The sequence below is a fragment of the Phalacrocorax carbo genome, chromosome 3 (genome assembly GCF_963921805.1).
Source record: "Phalacrocorax carbo chromosome 3, bPhaCar2.1, whole genome shotgun sequence".
Taxonomy (NCBI): domain Eukaryota; kingdom Metazoa; phylum Chordata; class Aves; order Suliformes; family Phalacrocoracidae; genus Phalacrocorax; species Phalacrocorax carbo.
In genome coordinates, this window is record NC_087515.1 from 7,605,418 (window position 1) to 7,629,458 (window position 24,041).

Below are 24,041 nucleotides of genomic sequence, written 5' to 3' on the forward strand. Positions count from 1 at the left end.
TTTAAATTTAAATCAAGAACATCAATAATTAAAGATTAAGCATCTGTCTTACTGGGTTCTTCCTGGAAAGACAAGACAAAGATTATTTTAATTTAAATGGACTTTAATTGTGTTTCTTTTTTTCCCCCCTTCTCTCTCTCTTTTTCTAATAGCGGCTCTGATTCGAGGGAATCGTAAAAACTGTGCTCAATTTTCTGGATCTCTTGATTGGTTGATCAGCAGATTAGAAAGACTAGAAGCCTCTTCTGGTATGTTTTTTTTAAATTTATTTTTTAACTTCCTTATTTGACTAGGTTTTCATTATTTAAAATTGGTGATATACTTGTCCAGTCTAATTATCGTAGAGTTCTTCCTGTGAGAAAGTAAATTATATGAATAAAGTGAGATTTATATTTGTAACATTTTCATATATTGATTTCAGTTGTAGTTCTACCTTAAGCTCTGGCAGTCTTTCCTTTTCCTTGTCTGACTGGTTGTAACGTTGTCTTTTGATAACAGGTGAACAAACCATTTGGCAAAACAGTGGTTGTACAGTTTCAGTTGTAGTAAGTCACGTTCTCTCTACTTCTAGTACCTTCCCTTCTCTTTGGAAGTCTCCATGTTCTTCGGGATGTGCATCAAACTAAATATAATCATGAATCTTATGGAATGGATATAATTTGTCTCTTCTTGAAGGACTGTAGTGGTAATGTAGGGCAGTTCATGTTTTCTACTTGAGTATGTGTAATAGACAGGCCTTCAGAAAATACCTGTATATTTGCATGTGACAGTGTCACCTCCTCGGTACATACACGTTCCCTTTTTAATCACCCCTCTCACTCCTGAGGTTTGAACTTCTGTTTGAAGGTAACAGGAAGGAGCACACCTGAAACACTGTTATTATTTGAGGATCTGGGAATTCTGCCTCGCTTTAGACACAAATTCTTTGAACTAGCTTATTTATTTTCTTTGTCATTACCTAACACCTTATCTTCCTCCTGAATCACTATGTTAACCCCTCAGTGTCTACGAGATGCAATTAGTCTCTGTGTTGCTCAAAGTGAAAGTAAATGAAGTTATGTTGAGTTGTACTGTGCTTCTCACTGAAATGGTGATCCTGGATTTTGTTTCCTTGGAAGCAATCTGTTTTCTGTAAACCTACTCTGCCAACGAAATACATTGTATTTTTAAGTTTCCAATGGATTTTAAAAAAACTAACACAAAGAAACCTGCCACTAAACTTGATCAAAAGACCTCTTTGGACTATATTGGAGAAATAGACTTTTTTGAGCAGAATAAGAAATAAGTAGTGTGAACACAGCACGTTAGGTGAATGTAAATAACATCTTCAGAATTTCTCTTGGTGATATATGATTCCAATTGGCATTGACAGCTTGCTACTCTGTACTTTACTGTCTTAAATGTAGCCATTAACATGGCTGTAATCTATAACAGGACATTAAATGTGGTTATTTAAAAAATAGCCTCCAATACTTATTAGAATAATAATTTTGTGTCTTTTTAACAATACTACTCTATTTTCTTTAAAAGTATGTGTTTGAAACATGCCACTGTAGTTTGATTTTGTAAACAGATGGTAGGCAAATGTCACTGCATTAAAGAACCTCTGCTAAGTGTATCTCAAAGTAACTGAAGAGAGACTAGGACTATGTTTCTGCAATTAATAGTGTTGATTTAATGGGTGGTACTTGAGTCTCTTGCACCATTTTACTGATATAAATACAAATGTTTTATTTTTTCTGATGTGAAGATTTGATTACTGTTCTTTTCACCAGCAAAATATGCCAAAATTATGTATTCTAGGCATCTGAACAGTAGTCAGTAGGCAAACTTGGACCCAAGAGCTTAGAAATGAGATTCAAATAAAGTGATTAGTTCTGAACTCTTAAGACTGATTTTTTACTCTTTTCAAGCATGATTTTCATGATGGTGAATCCATAAAGATCAAAAACCCAAGTAATACTGTTGGTAAGAAATGTCACTGCAGCATGATTTCCCCCCTTCTTGTTTTTCAAGGTTAATAAAAGTATTTGTTGGAATAAAAACCCCAGGCATAGTCTAAGGCCAGTGTTCTAAATTTTATTCTTACCAGTGTAATACTACTTGGAGTTCTCCAGGTTACAGGAGTAACTGAAAAAATGGGTCTGACATGGTGAGGCCTTTTAGTATCTGATTTGCGAATCACGTAAATTGTAGGACATGAGAATAAAGAAATGATGAAAAAAGTGAAATAAGAAAAATATTAACTGGTCCTTAGAGAAAGCTTTCTCACATGGACTAGATAGAAAAGTTAAACAACAAGCAGGAGCTCAAAGTCTAAATTAAGGTCTTCTCCCTGATAAGGAATTTGCCTTGCAAGTTATTCCTGCTTGTAAGTAAAAGTGAAGAAGGAAATATAGAAATAGAAATAATACAAATTGGAGAAGTTATACATGTAATGCTCAGTAATGTTAACATATGAAATAATAACATCGTAAAAGCAATTTTGGTTTGAGGCATTTCAACTTTTTATGTAGGTTATTAACTTCATCCAGAAGTAGGGGTTTTTCTTTCCCGTTGTAGAAACCTTAAGTTGCACTACCAGAAGAAACCACTAAATGTTTGTAATAAATGTATTTGGAATATACCTTCTAGTATAGAAGTTGAGAAAATAATATGTTTTAAATCAATAATGAGTAAAAAATAGTCCTGTGGAGAAAAGAATTGTAAGCAACCGAGAAACTAAAAACAATTCTGTGATGGTTGTGCTACCACAGGCAATCTGTTTCAATAGTTTTTTTCAGTTTTTTAATTAATGTTATTGTTACTATACTTCTAGTTTATATTTTTCTTTGTAATTTGAATATAAGAACATTGCAGTATAAATATTTGTGATGTCCTGTATATTTTGTATTAATCTTTAATGCTCAGAATTGTAGTCCAACCAATTTAGTAGAACCTCTTGTATTAAATGTAATAATAGTTTTACTGTAGTACCAGATAGAGACTTGTATTGACCTGCCTCTTTTTTATTGCCTGGTTCTAGCTACTGTAATTGATCTCCCTTGTCTGATATTCTTTGATCTTCTGTTTCTGGTTCATGTTTACCTTTTCACAGTAAGTGTAGGTATCAAGACGATTTCAGGAGCTAAACGTTAATAGCACATGGAAGGTATTTTGAATCCACTGCAGGAAGAACAACAGATTAGAGCAATATTCAATATGCATCAATTCCTGTGTTTTAAATTTTTTATTGTCTGTTTTTCATCTCTGTAGTTCATGTGTGCTTTGCTTTGTCATTACTATTAATACATATAATTTCCCCTCATTCCCCTCTTCTGTTTTCTGCTCTCACCCAGCTGGAGCTGTTTCAGAGTTATAGACTAAGAAATATTTTCCAGTTGCAGTTGTGACTTTTTGCGTTACGTATATTTGTAACTGTTTTGTTGAAGATTGGCCTCCTGAGAGTCTTTCAAGCCTTGCTTTCTGTAATTATCCCATGCTAAATTCAAAAGAAGGGAAAGTTTGTAGTCAGACCAATGGGCAGGATGGTTACAACCGCAGTGAGAACAATGCAACCCACCTTTCTGGTTACATATATTTGTAGTGTATTCCCATCATCTTGTTCATTTTTAATGTTGTGTGTTGTTTCTTAAGCTGGAAGGAACATAATAATCTTCCTTTCAATAATATTTTTTCATAGATTACAGAGTTGTCCTCAGGAATTAAAATTTCTTTTCCCATCCTGTTCTTCCCACTCCTGAATCATACTTCTGGCATTGATAGATGTGTCCTTGGATTCATTGGCCTCTCAAGGGAGGAACTGCGGGAAGGAAAGATGTCTTCCATTGTAAAAGTTCTTTGGTTTTTATTTGGTTTATATTTGATTTATATTAGACTGGTAGACATTTGAAAAGAAATGTCAAAAGCATAACACAGTTGCTCTTGTCAATCTTATACTGTGGCATTAATGCATGAGAAATATCCTGTTATCTCTGAGTATCTCAAGTAAAAATTGGAGTTGTCTCAGCCACAGATCACCATTTGGCCTATATTACTGAATTTCTTACCTCAGTAGTCTTCAAAGGATCAGGAGCAGCCATGAGAACTGATGTGCCCTGTAGTAAAGAAGGAGAATAAGGTGATAGTGTTCCCCTCAGCTTTGTCATTAAACATTCACATGCATTTTGTTTATTTGCCGTATATCTGTTCCTGAGATGAACTGACCAACAGCATGGAAAAATATTGTCAAATATCAGGTAGGAGTGCTCTCCCTCTCAGAGTCAAGGGTGAACTGCCATGGTACTCACTAGCTGATCGGCAAGACCTGCAGTGGGTAACTGCGGTTGCAAAGAGCAGTTATACATTGATGCTTCTCCTCTTGGAATTTTTTTTCCTTTGTGAACTCTTTGAGCAAGCAGAGTTGAGAAGTCAGTTATTCTTTTCATGGGGTGGAGTCTGGTATACAAGCTGAGGCATTTGCCTGTTTAAGCCCCTCTAGTCAGCAATGTTTCATAGAAGTGTTTTTGCTGCAGAACTATGGCTTTAGGGTGGGGAGCCTGCTTTACTATGCTATTTCTTCCTGCTCCTGGTATGTACCTAATCTGTTTATGCTCTGAATCCTTCAGCTTCTCAAGATATGAGGCAACAGGAGCATACGAGACTAGATCTGTGTCACTGCTTGAGTTCTCAGCTGGTGTTACAGACAGCTGGCTGTTCATAGCACTAGTGTCTAGTTAGAGATTTGCCTATCACCCTAGCACTGTAGCTAGTGTATTAGGTGTAGAGATCCTAACCAAACAGACATCATAACTTACCATTGGTTTACATTATTTTTAGGGAAATCTTCTCTACAGATGCCATGTACTTCTTGCTTTCATGGACATTTGAGTAACAGAATTTAAATTGAAACTAGCACTTAAAAAATGGCAAAATCACAAGCTAGATCTTTCCTCTACTACAGTCCACCTTTGGTGCGGGAGCACTCGTCTAAGGAGAATGTTCTCACAGTTATGCAGTTGCATGGGATTTGACTGCAACCTTCTTAATTTCAATGTATTTCCCTAGTTGTTCACAGTGAAATTATTTCCTGAGACCTAATTTTACAGCTGAAACTCTCGGGGCTAGGATTTTCAGAAATAATTCAAAACTTTGTGCTCAACGTTTGCAGTTCAACATGAAATTTGTTACAACAGCTCTAAAAATGCTGTATTACATGGCTTCTGTTATGTATCCATTTAAAAAAATTACTTTCAAAGTAAAAATAAGGTTTGAAAATGAAAACCTGAATGTTTATGTTTATGAAATTATAGTAAGGTATGAGATGAATTCTGTAAACTGCAAAGTAATCTGACATTGTAGTTGTACTGCATCATGAACCTCGTGATATCCTGCAGAAATTCTGCAAGTACTAACACTTGCTATGCTTGTTTGTCCTGAGTTTTCTTCTAGAAACTGGGCCACTTGAACTCCTTCCCCATATGTTCTGGTAACATAATTTCTCTGTTGCCTCCAAAATTGATTTTTATAATTAAGACTTTTTCTGGTTTTGAGGGAGTCAGTTATACAAGGTGCTAATTACGCTGTGCTTTAGTTATCTTCAGATGCACAGTAGGTTTAGCTTTTAGTACGTAAATGTGCTCTTGTGATTTTATGTTGGGTGCTTTCTTGCCAGATTTTAAGCTTTATATGGATTGATTGGGGTGAGGATATTCACTGTTTTAATTTACAGTAGTAGACCAACAATAGCGAGAAACACTGGATTATATTACACCTTTTAAATAAGAATACCTGGCTGCATATATTCACCAAAAATAATTCATTTTCTAAGTTAGAGTGTGAGGAAGAAACACCACACTGTCAATCACACCAAAATTAAGTTCACCTTCAACACTGAAGTTGTTAGCAGGTATTTTCTTGAATGTGTTGCAATAAAGATTTGATGCCATAAACTATTATCAATAAAATTCCTATGTTCACTTTTATCTTATCCTTGAACCAAAAACGTAATGAAAACAGAATAAAGGCATTAAATATATAAACAGCAATTGTGAGTTGATTGCACAAATTAGATTAGAAATTGATTCAGTTCCTGAAATTCACTGAAGCAAAAGGAAGAAAATGAAGATTTGTCCAAGTAGAAATGTGTCTGAGAGTAGACCATGTTAGAAGTGAGATATCACAGGAGCTGAGTGGATAGTGCAGTGCAAGTGCTTCAGCTGTCTCTTCAATGCATAAATTAAGATTAGATTAGCCTTTCACTCTGAAATATATTCCAGATAGGATTAACTACCCCTCCTAAAATTTTAAAGGCATTAAAACAGGAAATAAAAAATAGAATAGGGCAAGTTAGTAATCTCATGTCCTCCAAGTGAAGACTTTTGGAACTAGGTAATATCAGGTTTTGAGTATATTTTTGTTTAAGGGCATGCATTTTATTCTAGTATTCTACAGTATGACATTAGAGGAGTCAACATGTTGTCCTGAAAATATATGCTTCCTTTCATCTGTTAGTCATTAAGAAAGAATTTTCACTCACAGAATCACAGACTGGCAGGGGTTGGAAGGGACCTCTGGAGATCATCTTGTCCAGCCCCCCTGCTTGAGCAGGCACACCCAGAGCAGGGGGCACAGGAACGCATCCAGGTGGGGATTGGATGTCTCCAGGGAAGGGACTCCACAGCCTCTCATCTTTATCATAAACTCTGCATATCGTACTGTTTGTGATATTTGTATTAAATCTGAACATTCCTGCTCTACTGCCATGAGCAACTCCAATGAAGTTGGAGGAGGTCCAGTTGTCTTTAATGTAGACAACCTAAAAGTGGATCAGTCCAGACATTGTACATTCATATTTGATTTTTTATGGAGTTAAGGGAATTTGCCCTTGGAACAAAATGTGTATGGTAATTAGCATTCAGATGCTGCAGTAGTTGAAGAAGCTGCTGTGGCAGCTAGGTCTAATTGCTAACCGTCATTTATTATTGAATGTTTGCACCTTCAAAATATTTTTACTTCCATTATTGAAAATGGTAAGACTACGAAATGAACCCTGTATGCTATTTTTTAAGACAAAATTAAGATTAGGAATCTACCTACACAAATCTGAAAATTCCAAGGTTATGGTTACTACACTTATATCGTGTGGTATCATTTCATATTGAATTACTGTTTATATTGTTAAAAGTGTATTTCAATGCTGCAATGAGAGGTAGCAAATTTTAAATTACCAAGTTTTGAATATAGAAATTTTCCTTTATTTCCAGATCACTGTGGCACACAATAAAGTTTTTGATCTTGTTACAAATGAAGGACCCTTTTGTAACACTTTTCTTACCTCTCTAGGTACTTTCACCATATTCAGGTGGCTCCTGCCTGTCTAGTTGGCAGTCTGGGTGGATTTTGCTGCTGCTCTGTTGCTACAGGGCACGTACTCCTTTAGCTTGCTCTCAGGTTTTTTAGCTGTCTCTCTTAGGTTTTTATCCTGTTTATCAATATTGTTACTGTCAGTATTGGAAGTGTACGTCTGTTGCAGCCCGGATCATACCACTGCCAAATTCAGGTTTAATATGTTCTTTTATTGTTAGTTAAGACTTTCTGCTTATACCTTCAGGGCTACAGAATCACTTTGGGAGTTCATGTCTAGCTCATTATATCTTGGTCTGACTTTTTCTGGAGCCTCTGCACAGAACAGGAAAGTTGTCTACAATACGTGACCAGGGTCACCTGCATTTTCTGTTTACATATGTATGACTCCATCTTCAAACATATTAAAACACACTTTGTTTGAAACCTGTGTACCAGTAAATCAAATTGTTGCTCTGTCTGTCACCTTCCACCTTTACTACATTTCATTCCTTGAGATATCTCTACACTTTATTTGTGATGACAGCATATCTTCCTCCAGATCCCTGGAAAAAAACATTAAATAGTATTGGGATCAATGATGATGGTGCTGTAGGTTGTCTGAGATTGAAACAAGATCTGAATGAGGTCAGATGACTACAGTCTCACTTACTGGGAATTCCAAACCTCATTTTAATTCAGATTTTCTTGGGAAATAAAACTAGCTTTGAAATAACAAGTATATTAAAAGTAACCATTGTCTCTTCTGGCAGAGTAACTTGGTCTTAACAAGGATGGGAGTCTAAAATTGAAGTTTAAAGAAAAAGTTTACAAATCTTTGTTGACATATGACGCTTTTTAACATTCTTTGTATCTTGTTATCCCTCTATAAGAAGCCTGTACAGCCCAATTTCTGTTCTTCATAAGATAATTTTAAAAGATTTTTTTTTCTTATGAGGAGTTCTGCAGTTTCTTTGATTATGTTGGTCTTTTTACTTTGGTTTTTCAAAAGAGCTATATCTTGATCCAAATGCAAGTAGGTGTAATACAAGTTGGTGTGAAATTAACAATTAAAAAAAAAAATTAATAAACTGAAGGTATTTTAGTCTTTTGTGGTGAATAACAATGGAACATGTCCTAAGTCTATGAATGCATATCTTTGCATAGGTAGGTTATTTCTATAGTAAGTGTTTAATGGTGTTTAATATTCCTTTCCTTAATAAGATACTTGGGAAATCTCCAGATGAGATTTTCTGCTGAAAAGACAATAGATTAGACTTGGAACTCCTGGCCATTTATATTCCTCATAAATAATGGGTTTAATATCAGTCTGTAATTGTTTCATAGTTATTTCTTTGGATTTCATTATTCACTGCATAAACATGCATTTCATACATAGTGGGAACAGACATATTGGTTCCAACAATTCTTTTTATACTCGTTCCTTTAAATTTTGTTCAGAGTTTCTGGTTTTCAGCTTTTCTTATAATTTTTACTTGCTTGTTTCTAAAATGTTTCCTCAGTTATTGGTTAATTTTTAAGTTTTGGTTTGTGAGAGGCTTTATGATCAGTTAGTTATAGTGTTACAGACTATAGTGTATTGTTACTCAGGAATCTTTTAAAAAAAGAAAAGGGGATGTATGCGTGTAAAATGTTTCCCCTGATAAATCAAAATACATATTCTTTTTCCTTAAAGTTGCATTTCTAATTTTATTGTTTACAAATTAAAAAACTTGTTTTTATTGTTCACAAATTCAGAAAACCTCAGATGTATACTGAGGACAGTTTGTGGATGAACCACAGTCTTTAAATTCCTAAATATTAGCTGTCATTTATGTATGATATGTTTTTTTTTCCCCCAGTGCATTATTAAAAAAAAGTGGAAATCTAACAGAAAAGCACTTGCTCCCCTCTGTAAGCTTTAGACCCAATCTAGAGTGTTAAGTTGAAAGGGAGGCAGCTGATCAGCATAAAGACTGTTTCAAATCTAATATTTCTGTGTCACAGAATCACAGTATTGTTTAGATTGGAAAAGACCTTTAAGATCATTGAGTCCAACCGCTAACCTAGCATGGCCAAGGCCACCGCTAAACCATGTCCCTAAGCACCACGTCTACATGTCTTTTAAATACCTCCAGGGATGGTGACTCAACCACTTCCCTGGACAGTCTGTGCCAACGAAATCTCTGTTCAGTTAGTAGCTGTTTGGAACATTTTTTTCTTAGCTGACCCTAGTCTTACTCAGCTGTAGTGGCTGATGATCATTTCCTTCCTAGGACCAAAGAAACACCACAGTACTCTTACTGAGACAGTATTTCTGTCTGATTATTCCCCCCCCCCCCCCTCCCCCGCACCAAGGGGAGTTTACATTGCTACATTTTACTTTTAGTAAAAGACTGTGTGGCAAAAAACAGAAGACTCATGCTATGGATCTGGCTTTGCAAGGGTTAAGCCGAGTGTTTGGAGCTATGGCTTGAATACCGGGATGAAGACAGAATGACGAGAGACAGAGCAAATAGGAATTGTGTATCTCTAGGTTTAAGACTGCTTCTCAGCTTTCCCTCAGTGCTCCGACTTTACTCGTTGTGCCAATGATTGTAGCAATTGGTGATGATGAACCACATTCGTAATATTTGTCTTTGCCAAATGTGGAAGATCCCAAAGCAAGTGGTGACTTGGTCCAGTGTGCATGGGAACCTGTTTCACTGCCCCATTGCAGGGAACCATTTTAAGGCTAATGATTTGTGATGGCAATGACTTCTGCTTTGTTGGGGTTGGAATTGCATTTAATTGAGGGGCCACTGGAGATTTAGTGGTTCTTTACTTCCTTGCTCATCTTAGTTTCATGCTAGTTTCTATTTGTTTGCTCTTTTAAGAGCATCACTGTGGCTCCCAGTATAGCTGTTACATACGCAAAGAAAATTAGAAACAGTAGGCCAGTAGACTGGGAATTTAGCTCTGCTCTCTAATTCAGAGTTATATGATTCTATTGGTGGTTCATATTTCTAAGGGAAGTAATGGAAAAATGTAAATATGGAGAGCATATTTTATGTATATTAATCTTTTTGTACTGTGAAGTACCTTCTGGAGCCATTGAAAACCAATATTTTACCCAGTTTGCTTGCATTTGTGAGTGATGATCATAACATATTATTAAAATTTCAAATTATTTTTTTCCTGTCCTTTCTGATTTTTTTACCACATTCGGTTATTTTTGGAAATCTAGAAGGACATAATTAATCCTTTTTTGGTTTTGTTTATCATATACAATGATTTTTGTAACTATTCCATGTTGCTGAGCATTATATGCAGTTATGAATTTATGTGCACTTGAATAAATATTTTTTCTTTTTTCCCCCAGGAATTCTAGAGGTTTTACACTGTGTGTTGGTGGAAAGCCCAGAAGCTCTAAACATTATTAAGGAAGGACATATTAAATCAATCATCTGTCTTTTGGACAAACATGGAAGAAACCATAAGGTAGGCAAAGAAGAGACAAATATATTTAGGTGAACATCTGTGAACAAAGCAAGCACATTGTTCTGTGCAGAAGTTAGATTTCAGATACTTTAATACGTATTCATAATTAGGAATAAAGCTTTTCCTAAAAGGCATATGAGCAGTTTGAAGAAGCAAAGGGGAACTTTATCTTCTTTTTGATTAAAACATTGATGCACACTACCTCTCAAGGGAAGCAGGAAGAGTATATCATAATATTGTTAGGAGAGTTTCAGAATTGTTGTAAAATGAATCTACGGAGTTGGGTGAATTACATACCCTTACATGTCTTCCAGTAACAAGGTATCTATATACCTTTATTGCCTATACATTATATTGCCTGAAGTAACTCACAGTGATTATGAACTCTTTAGCATGAAAAAATATTTAAGATGAAAAGGATCTATTTTTTTTCAGGTTTTGGATGTTTTGTGTTCTCTCTGTGTTTGTCATGGAGTAGCTGTACGGTCTAATCAACATCTAATCTGTGATAATCTCCTGCCAGGAAGAGATCTGCTCTTACAGACACGCCTTGTCAACCATGTGAGCAGGTAAAGAGAAAAAGAAAAAAATCTTTATCTATGAACAAAGCAGTATAAAACTTCTGGTTAAAAGAAATAGTCACTACAGAAAACCTGTTTTACTTCCAAAACTTTTGTTAAGATATTTTATTCTTACTAGGATTTTAAATACTCTTTGCAATCAAAACATGGGTCAGAAAGAGTTGCTGCAAGCTAAAGCTGCTCTAAACTGCTTTAAGTCTCTGAAACTCTAGAGTCTCTTCTAAAGATTCTTGTCGAGATCTAGCTGTGCTTTCAAAGCACTGTCAGCCAGTGTCCTGTGATTGCCTTTATGTCTGTGATTTTGTGAGGGTTTCCTAATCACCTTTGGTCAAAATCAAGTGACAAACACCTTCACCAGCTTCTGAAACTAATGTTGATTTTGCCTGGGATATTTAACGAGTGCCCTCACCCTTCCTTCCACTGACAGAGTTGTAGAAGCTACCTTCCAGCAGGTGCTAATAACAAGATGAAGCTAGTAACATCTCAAACTAGTGAAATAATATTTACAAAGTCAATGTTTATCCAGAGTTTGAATTTATGCTGAGGCAGAAGAATCTGGTTTTAAGTGAAAATTTGTGGGATCTTCGTCTGTCTCAAACTTATGACTATTTTAAAAAGTCGCAACCATTAAGTGAGAGTGAAAGATGAAACACAGAAACAGTACTTATAATTCAGAGTTCATAGGATTTATTAGGTGCTGAAAAATAAAAAAAAAAAATCCATAACTGTATATTATAAAGAGGCCTTTTCAAGTAAAAATAAATTCAAGTCTAAAGGTGAAATGAATTTGACAATTTTACAGCTAATACATTCACTCATATTTTTTATAACCACATGTGACTTGACTTGCCCCAGCATATCCAGTAACACACCAACACATATAACACATGGAAAGATGGTGTAATAGGAATCATTCCATGTCAGCAATAAATTTGAACAACTGATAAGCTAAAATCACTAATGACAACTTCTGTTGTTAAGGCATGAGAAGAAATTTTAAATTATCGGTACTGATCAAGCTCCTGATCTGACTTTGGATCTCGCATAGGGAACACACACAGGGAAGGTACAGCTGCTTTCCCAAATATGGCTGTAGACAAAGCAAATGTAGTTAATACATAATTTTTGCTCTGCATTAGAAAGTTGTGAATAAGAATATTGACTTTCTTGCAAGTATAACGAAAAAAGGTTATTTTATTCAGAAGTCAGAAAGACCAGTAAAAGATTGAAAACATTTAGGGATACACTCAGACCTGCATACCTCGCACCACAAAAGCAATTGGCAAAGGCACTTTCTAAGGTATTGCTCTTTTACAAACATCCAGGGGACTGGAAGATTCACAAACCTCTATTTAAAAAGGCTAAGTTGGACAATTATGTTGATTAAATTTGAGGAGTCTGGACAAAGGCATGCTAAAGCTGATACTGCGTTAAGACAGAAAACATTCAGTGATCTTATCAATAACGTACAAGTGATTTGACTTTTCTAGAATGTAGCTTTTGTCAAACAGGTTTTGTTCATGTTTTAAGGAGATTAAACATTTGACTTGTAACAAAGTGAAGAGTGTCTACACTTAAACTTTTGGCAAACGACACACCATATACTTCTAGAAGGAAATTGTATTAGGCTTATTTGATAAAACAAGACATTTTGTAAGCAATCAGGTCAGTAAAGTCTGCTTTTACACTAACTTGTATTTAACAGCCTATATCAACCCTTCTTCCCCCTGCATTCCCTCACCAGAAGGCATACTGTGAGCTAGGGCTGGCTTACAGCTACATTTTTGTTAATTAGGTGGTTTGTATGTAGAAAGAAAATATTTATAGATGTTATAACCCAATCCAGTGGAGGGATGTGGGAACTACATACATTCAACCTCGAAGTCTAAAAGATTTTTTCGCAAAATGGGTAGCCAACCATCAAGGAAATATACCTTGCATTGATTTTGGATACTTCTGTACACTACAGCTTTAAATCAAGATTGGGTGGCTTTCTTAATACAAACCTGACACAGTAATGATTGTCTGGAGACAGTTTTTTTTTTTAAATGAGATTCTAGATTCAGTATTTTCCCAAAAAATCAGGTTAGAAAAGCAAAGTTTTCTTTCCTTTTTTTCCCTCATGACCTTAGATATATAACTTTACATATTGCTATTTAACTAGATATTGAATAAGCAACCATACTAGTTTTGCCTTTCAAGTATGCTTGTGAAGTACTTTAAAATCAGCAGCAGTAGGAACGTCACATTGATATTAAAGATTGGTGCAATCTCTGCAAATTACTGGGTTAGACAAGACTTGGAATAAGGAAGAGCTACAAGAGAATTTTGAAATAGATTGGCACTTTACTTTTGTATCTTTGTAAAAGTTATTCTCTTGAATGGATAATCAGTGTTGTAGGATGCAGTTTACTATATACAATTAAACCTGCATTGTGTACTAACTCCATTTCTTTTGGTAACTGGTGAGTAGCTATCATTTTTGAAGGATTTAACATCTATTGCATATTCAGACACATTAAAAATTATTATTGGTATCTGCATGAGGATACTGTTTCAGTTACTGAAACAAATGCTTTATTTTTTTAACTGTACAAAGCATTTTTTTCACAGAATAAATGGATAGGTAGGTAGATAAATAAAATTACTTCTATTGTTTTAATCACACAAAACAATCACAAAATTTGAATTTAATGAAAAGTCTGCAGTAGTTCATCATGTTTTTAATAACAACTTTTATTCTTTCTTTTCTAAGCATGCGACCCAACATCTTCTTGGGGATTAGTGAAGGCTCTGCCCAATATCGAAAATGGTACTATGAACTTATGGTGGACCATCTGGAGCCCTTTGTGACCGCAGAATCAACTCACCTACGAGTGGGCTGGGCTTCAACAGAGGGCTACTCACCATATCCAGGGGGAGGAGCAGAATGGGGAGGAAATGGTGTTGGTGATGACTTGTATTCTTACGGCTTTGATGGTCTGCATCTGTGGTCAGGTATTCTCCTTTTTTCTTTTAGTTGGGTTTTTTTGTTGTTGTTATTGTTGTTGTTTTAAATACTAGAATGTTGTTTGCAATTCCAGTGAATGTTTTCAACAGCAGCAATGTTTTGATATTCAATATTGAAAAAAAATAATTTTTACAAAGTTATGCGGATAGAATAATAATTCATTCAGCCTGGAAATTTTATTTGTGGTTTTTTGTTTTCTTTTTTTTTCATAGTAACTATACAGATTTTATTTAAAACTTCAAAGGTGCAAAAAAGTTTGACAAACAGTTGTCTGGATTTGTAATTCTTGTGTGACAGTGTAAGAACAGCTTGAGAGCTTTAATTCACAGGACTTTTTTTTTATAAACACATTTTGAATATGGATCTTTAGAAGTTTAGAAATACTTCAGAAGTGAAGAAGATTTTTAAGTATGCTTTTTGCTCTACATTTTAAAACCATATCTTTTTCTGTAGTGATGTTTTATTTACATTGAGGCTGACTGCTTATTGCAAGACTTGCAGAATCATATTCCAGTTTGCATATGGTATGTTTGGTCAGGTGTTCATCTTTAAAATGTTATTGGCCCAGCTCAGATCTATTAATTAATAGTAATTTCTGTGTGCAAATTCTGGTGTTAAAAGAAGCTGAAATGAGTATCTAAAGTACTTGTATTTACTGTTGATTCTGCAAATATCTTATTCTCTCTTCAAACTGGATTAGCTCAGCAAAAACAGAATAAGAAAGAAAGCCTGTTCTCTTTTTCTTGATCTTTTTCACATAATTTAACTTTTGTGAAATGATTCTCAGACACCATTTGGAATGGGTAGTCCTACACATGGACAGTCATAAATTTCTTGAAAAAAGTTTCTACTGTGGTTTCACCTTTTGTGAGGAAAAAATTTTTTCCTTTGATTTTGAGAGATTATTGGGCAGTGATGAACTGTAGCACTGACTGGAAATTGGGTTAGGCTCATTGGACTGGCAAGTCTTGCCACTATGAAGATATGAGCAAGTTTTCTAAAGCTCCTTAGCAGACAGAAGAGACATTTCAGTGAGACCATTCAAGGTCTTTGAAATTTTGAGACATTGTTGCTTGGTCCTTGGAAAAGAATAGAGTTTTATATTTCAAAAGTCTTTTCCGAGCAAAACAGCAATGGATTGTATTATTAAGTAATAAAATATAGACTGGAGTGGCATCTTAGGACAGTTGCTGCCACTTTGCCTCTCATGTAGAGTGAGAATTACTTTGGAACAATGATGTATAATTAATGGTGTCATTAAAGCTGTGTCATAATGGAGTTTGTCAGATAAAGTATTATTACAGAAGAACCAGGCAATAATGAGCCAACCAAAATAAATTTGTAGTTAGGATCCCTTTTAGGGAGGAAACAAAAGCTTACTAAAAATCAAAATTATTTTTCTACCCACCACTGGCAACTTTTTAATCAGAAATATCACAAAAGAATAAATTAACAATTGTTTGTGGTTCTCAATAATCCAGCCCAGTTAAAAAAGTCAGACTACCTTTCTATATGCAATTTTTGTGTATTAATCCCTGTTGTGAATATACGTGATAGATTTGAAAAGATTTCTGTCTTCATTGACATTATCACGTAACACATACCTCTGAAACTTGTAGACTTTAAGTAGTTGAATGTTGAAAATCATGGCCTTTATTCTTCTTCCACAGTCCCAGGCTGCATGTTGGTAAGTCTCTGCAATGACATTTTAAAAATAATCTTCTGAGCATGAAGCATTTACTGCATTAACGAATAGCAACAATAATTTCTACCCCTGATTTTCTGTTCTGGACCAAGCCTTTACCAGAATAACGTTTAATTTACATTTGTTTCTTCAGTGTTGCAATTACTTTTCTAATATGGAAAACTGGAAGTCAAAGATTTTTTAAAGCCTAAGGCCAGAAAAGGCTCTTAGATCATTTGGTCTGGCTATGTGCTCATCAGAGAGCAGTACATATTTCTGTTAACAGTCAGCACTGCGTTGATCTCAATAACCTGTATCTGGCTAAATTTTAACATCTAAAAAGCCATTTAGTCTCATGTAGTATGCCTTAGGGAGATGAAGTATCCACTCCTCATTGATAGCTCTTTTAGAGTTTAGTTATCCCTGCTATTAAGTAATTGTCCCTTTCCGTGGTTTATTTGAAACTAACTCTAAGATGTTGTAATGTTTTTCTCTGCTATTCTCTACTGTGCTCAGTGAGTTGTGGGATGCAGAGCTAGTAGAAGGTAGTTTCCTTGCAGACCATTCCTTACGCTGTGACTGCTGCTGTGCTTCTCAGCAGTGTTTCCCATAGATTTCTCTATTTGTGAGGGCCCCTTAGGATTGCTCCATGTCATTCCCCTGTCTTTGCTCATGGAACTGACTATTCTTAAAACAACCGAGCTAGGGACATCCTGTCTTGAAAGGGTGTAGGGCCAGAGCAAGAGCATCTGAAAAGTTTTGGTTTTTTTTTCTTTTCCTCACTATACTCACTGCCCTATCGAGAGGGGCAGATTGCACAAGAACATCTGTCCTACATTCTGCAGATTAAGTGGCACTATCAGGAGGTAATTTTCCATATGTAGAGTATCAGAAGTGTTGTTTTTTATTTTCCCTTGGGGGTGGTGGTGTGTGTATGAAAAGTTATCTGTAGAAGAATTATTGAGATTTTTATTTATTATTTTTGCTGCTGTTAAAAACATGCCATCTTCATAATCTTCCTGGAAATATAGTGCTTGTAGCTAAGTCCTTCATGTTCACAAAAGTTGGACAACATAGTTAAAATGTTAGTGCTCTGTTCTTGACATGCATTATGGTTTATCTCTTGCAGACATTGCATTATCTGCTCTCTTTGTATATGCCAGAAAAATGCTGGTTTGCAGTTTGATTATGAAGCTGAGTAGTATCATCTTACACAAGTTTGCAAGGGTACCATGATGTGGCCCTTAAAAATAGGAAGTATCCTACTCTTCCTAAATAAAGTAGGGTACTTGTCCTTATCTTGAATAATGAAGTATTCTTTACTATAGCATATTGGTTTTGTATTAGATATTAATGGTTGTTTTCAATTTGCCCTCTACTACTGTGAGGAATAAATTTTAATTTTCTTGGGTTTGACTGTTTATATGGGTATCAGTAATTATTTTCACTTACATTAAATGTAATTTCATTGTATTAGTTATGATTAAAATAGCTTTATAGGTACAATTTTATGCTTCTATTCACTATATTGCAAGCTGAAAATGAGGTCTTGGATGTGATAGGTTAGATATTTTGTGTATTAACGTGTTTGTACTCTACTCTGTTTTCTTTCTCTTTTTTTAGGCTGCTTTGAAAACCTGTATGATTTTCAAAAGTTTTGCTAAATGTGTCTCCTTTACTTCCATAGGTTGTGTAGCACGAACAGTAAATTCACCCAACCAACATCTGTTAAGAACTGATGATGTTATTAGCTGCTGTTTGGACCTGAGTGCCCCTAGCATCTCTTTCCGGATAAATGGTCAGCCAGTTCAAGGAATGTTTGAGAATTTCAACATAGATGGCCTCTTCTTCCCAGTTGTCAGCTTCTCTGCAGGAATAAAGTTAGCATCCCTTGTAGTTGGGTGTTGGGTTTTTTTTGGTTTGTTTGCCCCCCCTGCCCGGTCTGTGTTTTTTTATTTTTTCTGTATATGTGAATATGCTGAATATTTCCCTGGCTGTCTTTGCTCTCATTTTCCTTTCTGACATCTGCTTCTTTGGCACAGTTCCAGTTTTTGGATAGTGAGAGATACAAAGGAGTCCTGAAGCGATAGTGCATCTGTTGTTTTTCAGCACATCACTCTATTCAGGTGGTTTGCAGATAGACCTTAGAAACAGCTTATCATTGGTACACATTCACTCCAGCACACCATTTTACCTACATGGGAAGAAAACCATCAGTCTTTGATATTAAAAATGTATTTGCCCTAACTCCCATGTTATGAGTTAGTAACTATTATTTGAAGATGCATTATCTACACCTACCTTAAGAAATGGTGGTGGTACACTTTCTTTTCAGCAGGATAAGTTAATATGAATTCAGTCAATCTGTATTCTGATTGCTGTACTGGTTTTCTATAACATTTCAAGTCACACTTGAGGTGCTAGGCTTCTGCTTCTATGTATTGAATAGTTTGAGACTATAATATTAAAAAAAGATTGTGTGATATTCTAGTGGGGGGGACCAACTTTAGCAGGACTGGCAAAGGTGAAGGCTGAAAGCTGATTTCCATTGGAGACAGAGCAATGCTTTGTGAGGGGTCATTCAAAGACTGTTGTGAATACTACAGAAGCTAAGAGCTATCACACAGCAGGCATACCAGCCTCTCCTTCCAGATGTAAAATGCACTTTAGACTTTGCCTGGGATAATACAGGAAATAAACTCTGGTAAAACTATGGACATTCATGCTCTGAAATGCAAAACTATAAACCTTGCGTGCTTCAACTCTGTCACGAGGGAAATATTTGACAGATATTATTTGTGTGCTGAGTGTGTTTTTTGGAGAGTGTTCTGGTATAGCATTGACAAAAATAAGATACTCATTAAATAGCAAAGAGACAAAATGTTTCCATTGCCAGGCTAGTTTTTTTGGTGTTTTTTGATTCCTTCTGGGTGGCAATGTTCTGGGAAGACTTTTCTCTGTTATGTCATTGCTACTTCATGATCACCTCATTAATGAAATTTTTGAGTAACAAAAAACCATGACAAATTCACCATTTTGTAATGAATAAAACAATGCTTTTCCCTAGGTTTCTACTAACAGGACAAGTATATGTTTTAGGGAAGAAAATACGAGTGTGTTCTGTGAGAGAAAAGAAGGAACCGTACTCCGTGGAGTTTTCAGGCTCATTTCTCAAATGAGAGAGAATGGAGAGCTCCTCAATGGAGAGAGTTCAGAGGTGGTTGATTGATTACTCTGGGTTATAATCTCTGCCATCTGAGACTCAAAAGGCTGGTGCTTGCTTCATAGGTGTGCTAAGGAAACTGATTATTCTCTCTCTCTCTCTCTCTCTCTCTGTCTTCTCTTTTGGTCTCATGATTTAGAATACTTTTTTGGAAGTGGAAATTAAGTAAAAGAATGAATTACTTGCTTTTCCCCATGGTTTTTTGCACCTTCTACTTAATAAACTCCAGCAGTAGTTAGAGAAAGTTGAACTGTTAACACTGCAAATAAGCTGCAACACTGATTTTTTTTTTTTTTTGGGTCTTTTTTAAAAAATAGCATTCAATATTTATTAGGCTTGCAGATTGGGTAGATTTGACACCAGAGGTGTCTGTTATCTAAAGTAACTCTGATGTTTACAGGGTACGTTTCTTGCTTGGAGGTCGCCATGGAGAGTTCAAGTTCCTTCCTCCACCTGGATATGCCCCTTGCTTTGAAGCTGTCCTACCGAAAGAGAAGCTGAAAGTGGAGCATAGCCGAGAGTACAAGCAGGACCGTAGCTATACAAGAGACCTACTGGGTCCCACTATCTCTCTGTCGCAAGCAGCTTTCACTCCAGTTCCTGTAGATACTAGCCAGGTATGGAAACTGAAGGACTGCATTTTCATTTTTAAACACATTTATTATAGGCCTATGTTACTTCACATTAGACTGAATTTGCACCTTGTCTCAAACTTGTTTTTTCTTGGGATTTGGTTGGTACATTCCACTGCAAGAAGCTGAAAAACTGTGCACAAAGTGCTGATAGAGCTCAGTAGAATTTCATGTATTTCAGTTTGCAAACAGTGTAATAAAGGATGTTTTACACTTAATATTAGAGTAGGCAAAAAAAAGAATATTTGAACTTCTTGTTCTGTTACTAATGTTTTTATTACTGTTTAATTAAAATCACCAAAGACTTTGAATTACGTGGAGACTTTTAGACCAGGTTCAACCCTAATTCTTTACTGGACTTGCAGGTTACTGAGAGTGACATTTGACCCACCGTGGGCAGTAAAATGCAGGAATTGTAGTTTTAATTTTAATTTTTTGTTAATGTAGTTGCAAACAGCAGTAATTCTTTGACACCAAAGAGCTCCATCTCTGACCACAGGTAACAAGAGTTCGTTTTACACTTGACCAGAGCTTGAGATGATACCAAATTGTGTACACCATGTGCTCAGATTTTACTGTATTTAGAAGCTTGCTTCTGAAAAAAAAAAAAAAACCATAAAAAAGGAACAAACCTCAAAGTTTGTTGCTATTATGAGCTATATAGGGCATTCTATGTGTGCCATGTAATTATTGTTCTGTAACACCAACAATTCGGGTAACATTATCATGATTCACAGCATTGTTGTTCTGGTCTTGGCTGGGGTAGAGTTCAATTTTCTTCACAGTAGCTAGTACAGGGCTATGTTTTGGATTTCTGCGAGAAACAGTGTTGATAACCCAGCAGTTTTTGTTACTGCTGAGCAGGGCTTACACAGAGTCAAGGGTTCTGCTTCTCACCCCACCCCACCAGTGAGTGGCTGGGGTTGCGCAAAGAGTTGGGAGGGGGCACAGCCGGGACAGCTGACCCCAACTGACCCAAGGGATATCCCACACCATATGATGTCATGCTCAGTGCATAGAGCTGGGGGAAGAAGAAGGAAGAGAGTGGGAGAGTTTAGAGTGATGGCTTTTTACATGTGATGGAGCCCTGCTTTCCTGGAGGTGGCTGAGCACCCGCCAGCCCATGGAAAGGAGTGAATGAATTCCTTGCTTTGCTTTGTTTGTGTGTGCGGCTTTTGCTTTACCTATTAAACTGTCTTTAACTCAATCCGTGAGTTTTCTCACTTCTACTTTTCTGATTCCCTCCCCCATTCCTCTGGGAGGGGAGTGAGTGAGTGAGCGGCTGCGTGGGGCTGAGTTGCCAGCTGGGGTTAAACCATGACAACTGTATATTCAAGGTCTTTGGTTTTTGAGGTAAAGCAGACTTGATTTCAAATTTTGGAGGTAGAGTGACGTGCTGTCCTGATTTCGCTTGTCACCTGTCATCATCCCCTAATTGCCTTTTCTTTTTTTTTTTTAAACAGGGTTCAGTTCTCCAATGTTTATAATTGTCTGAAGTTTTTTTTCTTTTTTAACAAATTACTTTGGTTGTTGAGATCTTTACTGTATTTTAAACTGAGAAATAGTACTGGTTTGGGTAGTTTCTAGTCAGCTGCCAGGAATGTATTCCATGCAGTTTGGAGATGTTAGATTTAAAACAGTTTTCACTTGCTGATCAAACTCCCAAATTTGTAAGTGCATAGGTTAAAGTATTTCTGTTGATCTATGAATTCTCATTCACTTTAGTCAGTAAGAACTGAATGATAATTTAGGTTTACTTGAGACATCTGGTTTGTACAAAGTTTGTCTGTTATGAAGGTTTGGGTGGCACTGTCAAGCAACTTATTTGTAACAGCCTCTTTCTCTTTTCTCTCTTCAGATTGTTTTGCCTCCCCACCTGGAAAGGATAAGAGAAAAATTAGCAGAGAACATCCACGAACTATGGGTTATGAATAAGATTGAACTTGGCTGGCAGTATGGACCAGTATGTACCTTCCAACTTAATGTTCTGTTAATTACATGGTATTAGTCAGCACGTTGGTTTCAATGTGCTAATGGGACTATGTTTTTTCCCATCCTTCCAAAATTAGTAATGTTTTTAGAACCTTTCCACCAGAAGCAGGTGGAAGCCAACAGTGCTTTTGTATTTCTGAACCAAATTCTGATATTAAAGCTGTTTGGTGCTGAAATTTTCAGCCAGTCTAACTGTCAGCACAGAAAGCACATAGTGCATTTTTCACCTTCTGTTTGTTTTTGAGGAAGAGGTTTAGTTGCCTGGTGGAGTACATCAATGAAGGCAGTTATTCTTGGTTCTCTTCACGTGTACTGACTGACATAACTCTTTCAGAAGTCCCAAACTTACTTTTCATGAAACATAAGTATTGCTTATAGGAAATACCATTAAACCTGCTTTGCTCTTTCCTTCTCTCCACTTCTTCAGGCTGTATTAGGTGCTCCACATAGCTATTTTCTTATCTTCTTTCTACTTTTCATGGAGTATGACAGAAAAAAATGTGGCTTCTGGCTTTGATACAAAATACAGTCTTTCACTGATTAGGTTTCTTTTAATCAATCATAAAAAAAATTATACAAGCTAGTTACTTGGATCCCAAGTGGTGGTGTTTATGAAGAACTATTGCTGTGAAGAGTATATAGAAACATAGATGTGAATGTAAGAACATGTATGCACATATAGAAACATATGCATATTCTGTTCTTTGTTAATGAAAAGATTCTAGTCTCCTGAGGAGTTCAGATTACAGATTTGAGGTAGCTGGGCATAGGTATTATATTTGGTGTAGCATACAACAGTATTTAAAAAGATTTTATTTACGGGGAAGATCTCTAGACTGTTGTTGTTGTTGTTGCTTTCCCTACCAAAACAAACACAAAACCCCAGTTAAATTAATGTGTTGAAACATTTTAATTGTGGTGTAATCATACCAGCTGTGAAGCAATCTGCAGGAAGTTTTAGTGTACCATTACTTACCATCTAGAAGCTAATTGTAGACTTGAGCACTATTTTAATTTAAACTATAAATAGTAAGTATCAAGTTAAACACTGATAAATGTTGTAGCTGTGTTCAGAATGAAACCAGGTGCTCAATCTCTTAAATTATTCGGCTTTCTCTCTCTAGCTTTAGTATTCTATGGCTGGACATGCCTACTTTGGGAATCTGACAAAATATATGCTGATGATCTTCTGGAGATTGACTCCTTTATCATATTGGTTTCTCACAGCTGATTTAATCAGTTTAAGTCACTGTTGCCAATTCTAGTTATCTGAATTGATGCGCTGCAGTTACTGAATACTGAAGGAAGGCATGAAACGAATTAGCTGGTTTAGATGCACACATATAAGTACTGTAATTTAGGTAGATTTGGCTTTTTTACTTGAGAGCAAGATGCATTATATATAGTAGCTAGCTTTTCTGAAAAAGTGGTGGTTTTTCATGAAGTCAAAAAGTTTAAAGGCTAAAAGATAGAGAATTTGTAGATTTAAATGCCTCTCCAGATTATTAAAAAATCTGCTGTAGATTGTATTTTATATTCCCTCTTACATACCTGTTTCATCAGATCTGTGTGTAATATTACCAAAGTGATACCCCGTATTGCATGCGATATTACTACTGCACTTTATACATATAACAAAGTAAAATAACAAGCTAATTGCTAATTTTCCTAATGTAGCAAAATTAAGGACTTTTGCTAACTGGCTTCCTTATAAGTCTAAATGTGAGTGGTATTTTGGTGTCCAACCTGAAATCATCAGATGCGTTTTCATATCTTTGTTTCTGTTAAACTTTGCTATGCATTTAAAACCAGCCACAAAATTTAAGAATTTATAGGTGTCATGAGTTCTGCCACTATATAAGGTATTTGCAAGGCAATGGATTTTTATACTGTGCTCAGAAAAAAAAAAAGGGGGCTGGAAGGCAACCTACAAAATATGTTGAATATAGAATAGAAATATTATACACTGTAGCTGTAGAGTAAAAAATGTGTCACTAGGGGAAATGCAATTAACATTGGAATTCTGAGGAAAACACCTGACATCCAAGATTTAAATTAGCTATACACAGATCTAAAGTAGTCCTTCTTTTTGGAGACTATACTGAGCCTTTATTAA

General features: G+C 35.8%; 1 protein-coding gene across 1 annotated transcript in view; it reads left to right on the forward strand.

Moving 5' to 3' along the window:
• Positions 1-24,041, forward strand: part of RYR2 (ryanodine receptor 2) — a 437,201-nt gene that overhangs the window by 214,325 nt on the left and 198,835 nt on the right. Inside the window, exons 18-24 of the mRNA XM_064445463.1 lie at positions 153-248; positions 10,685-10,803; positions 11,239-11,372; positions 14,140-14,381; positions 17,766-17,958; positions 19,702-19,918; positions 21,792-21,896. Of these exons, the coding sequence (XP_064301533.1) occupies positions 153-248; positions 10,685-10,803; positions 11,239-11,372; positions 14,140-14,381; positions 17,766-17,958; positions 19,702-19,918; positions 21,792-21,896 (1,106 nt within the window). The remainder of the gene's footprint in view (positions 1-152; positions 249-10,684; positions 10,804-11,238; positions 11,373-14,139; positions 14,382-17,765; positions 17,959-19,701; positions 19,919-21,791; positions 21,897-24,041) is intronic.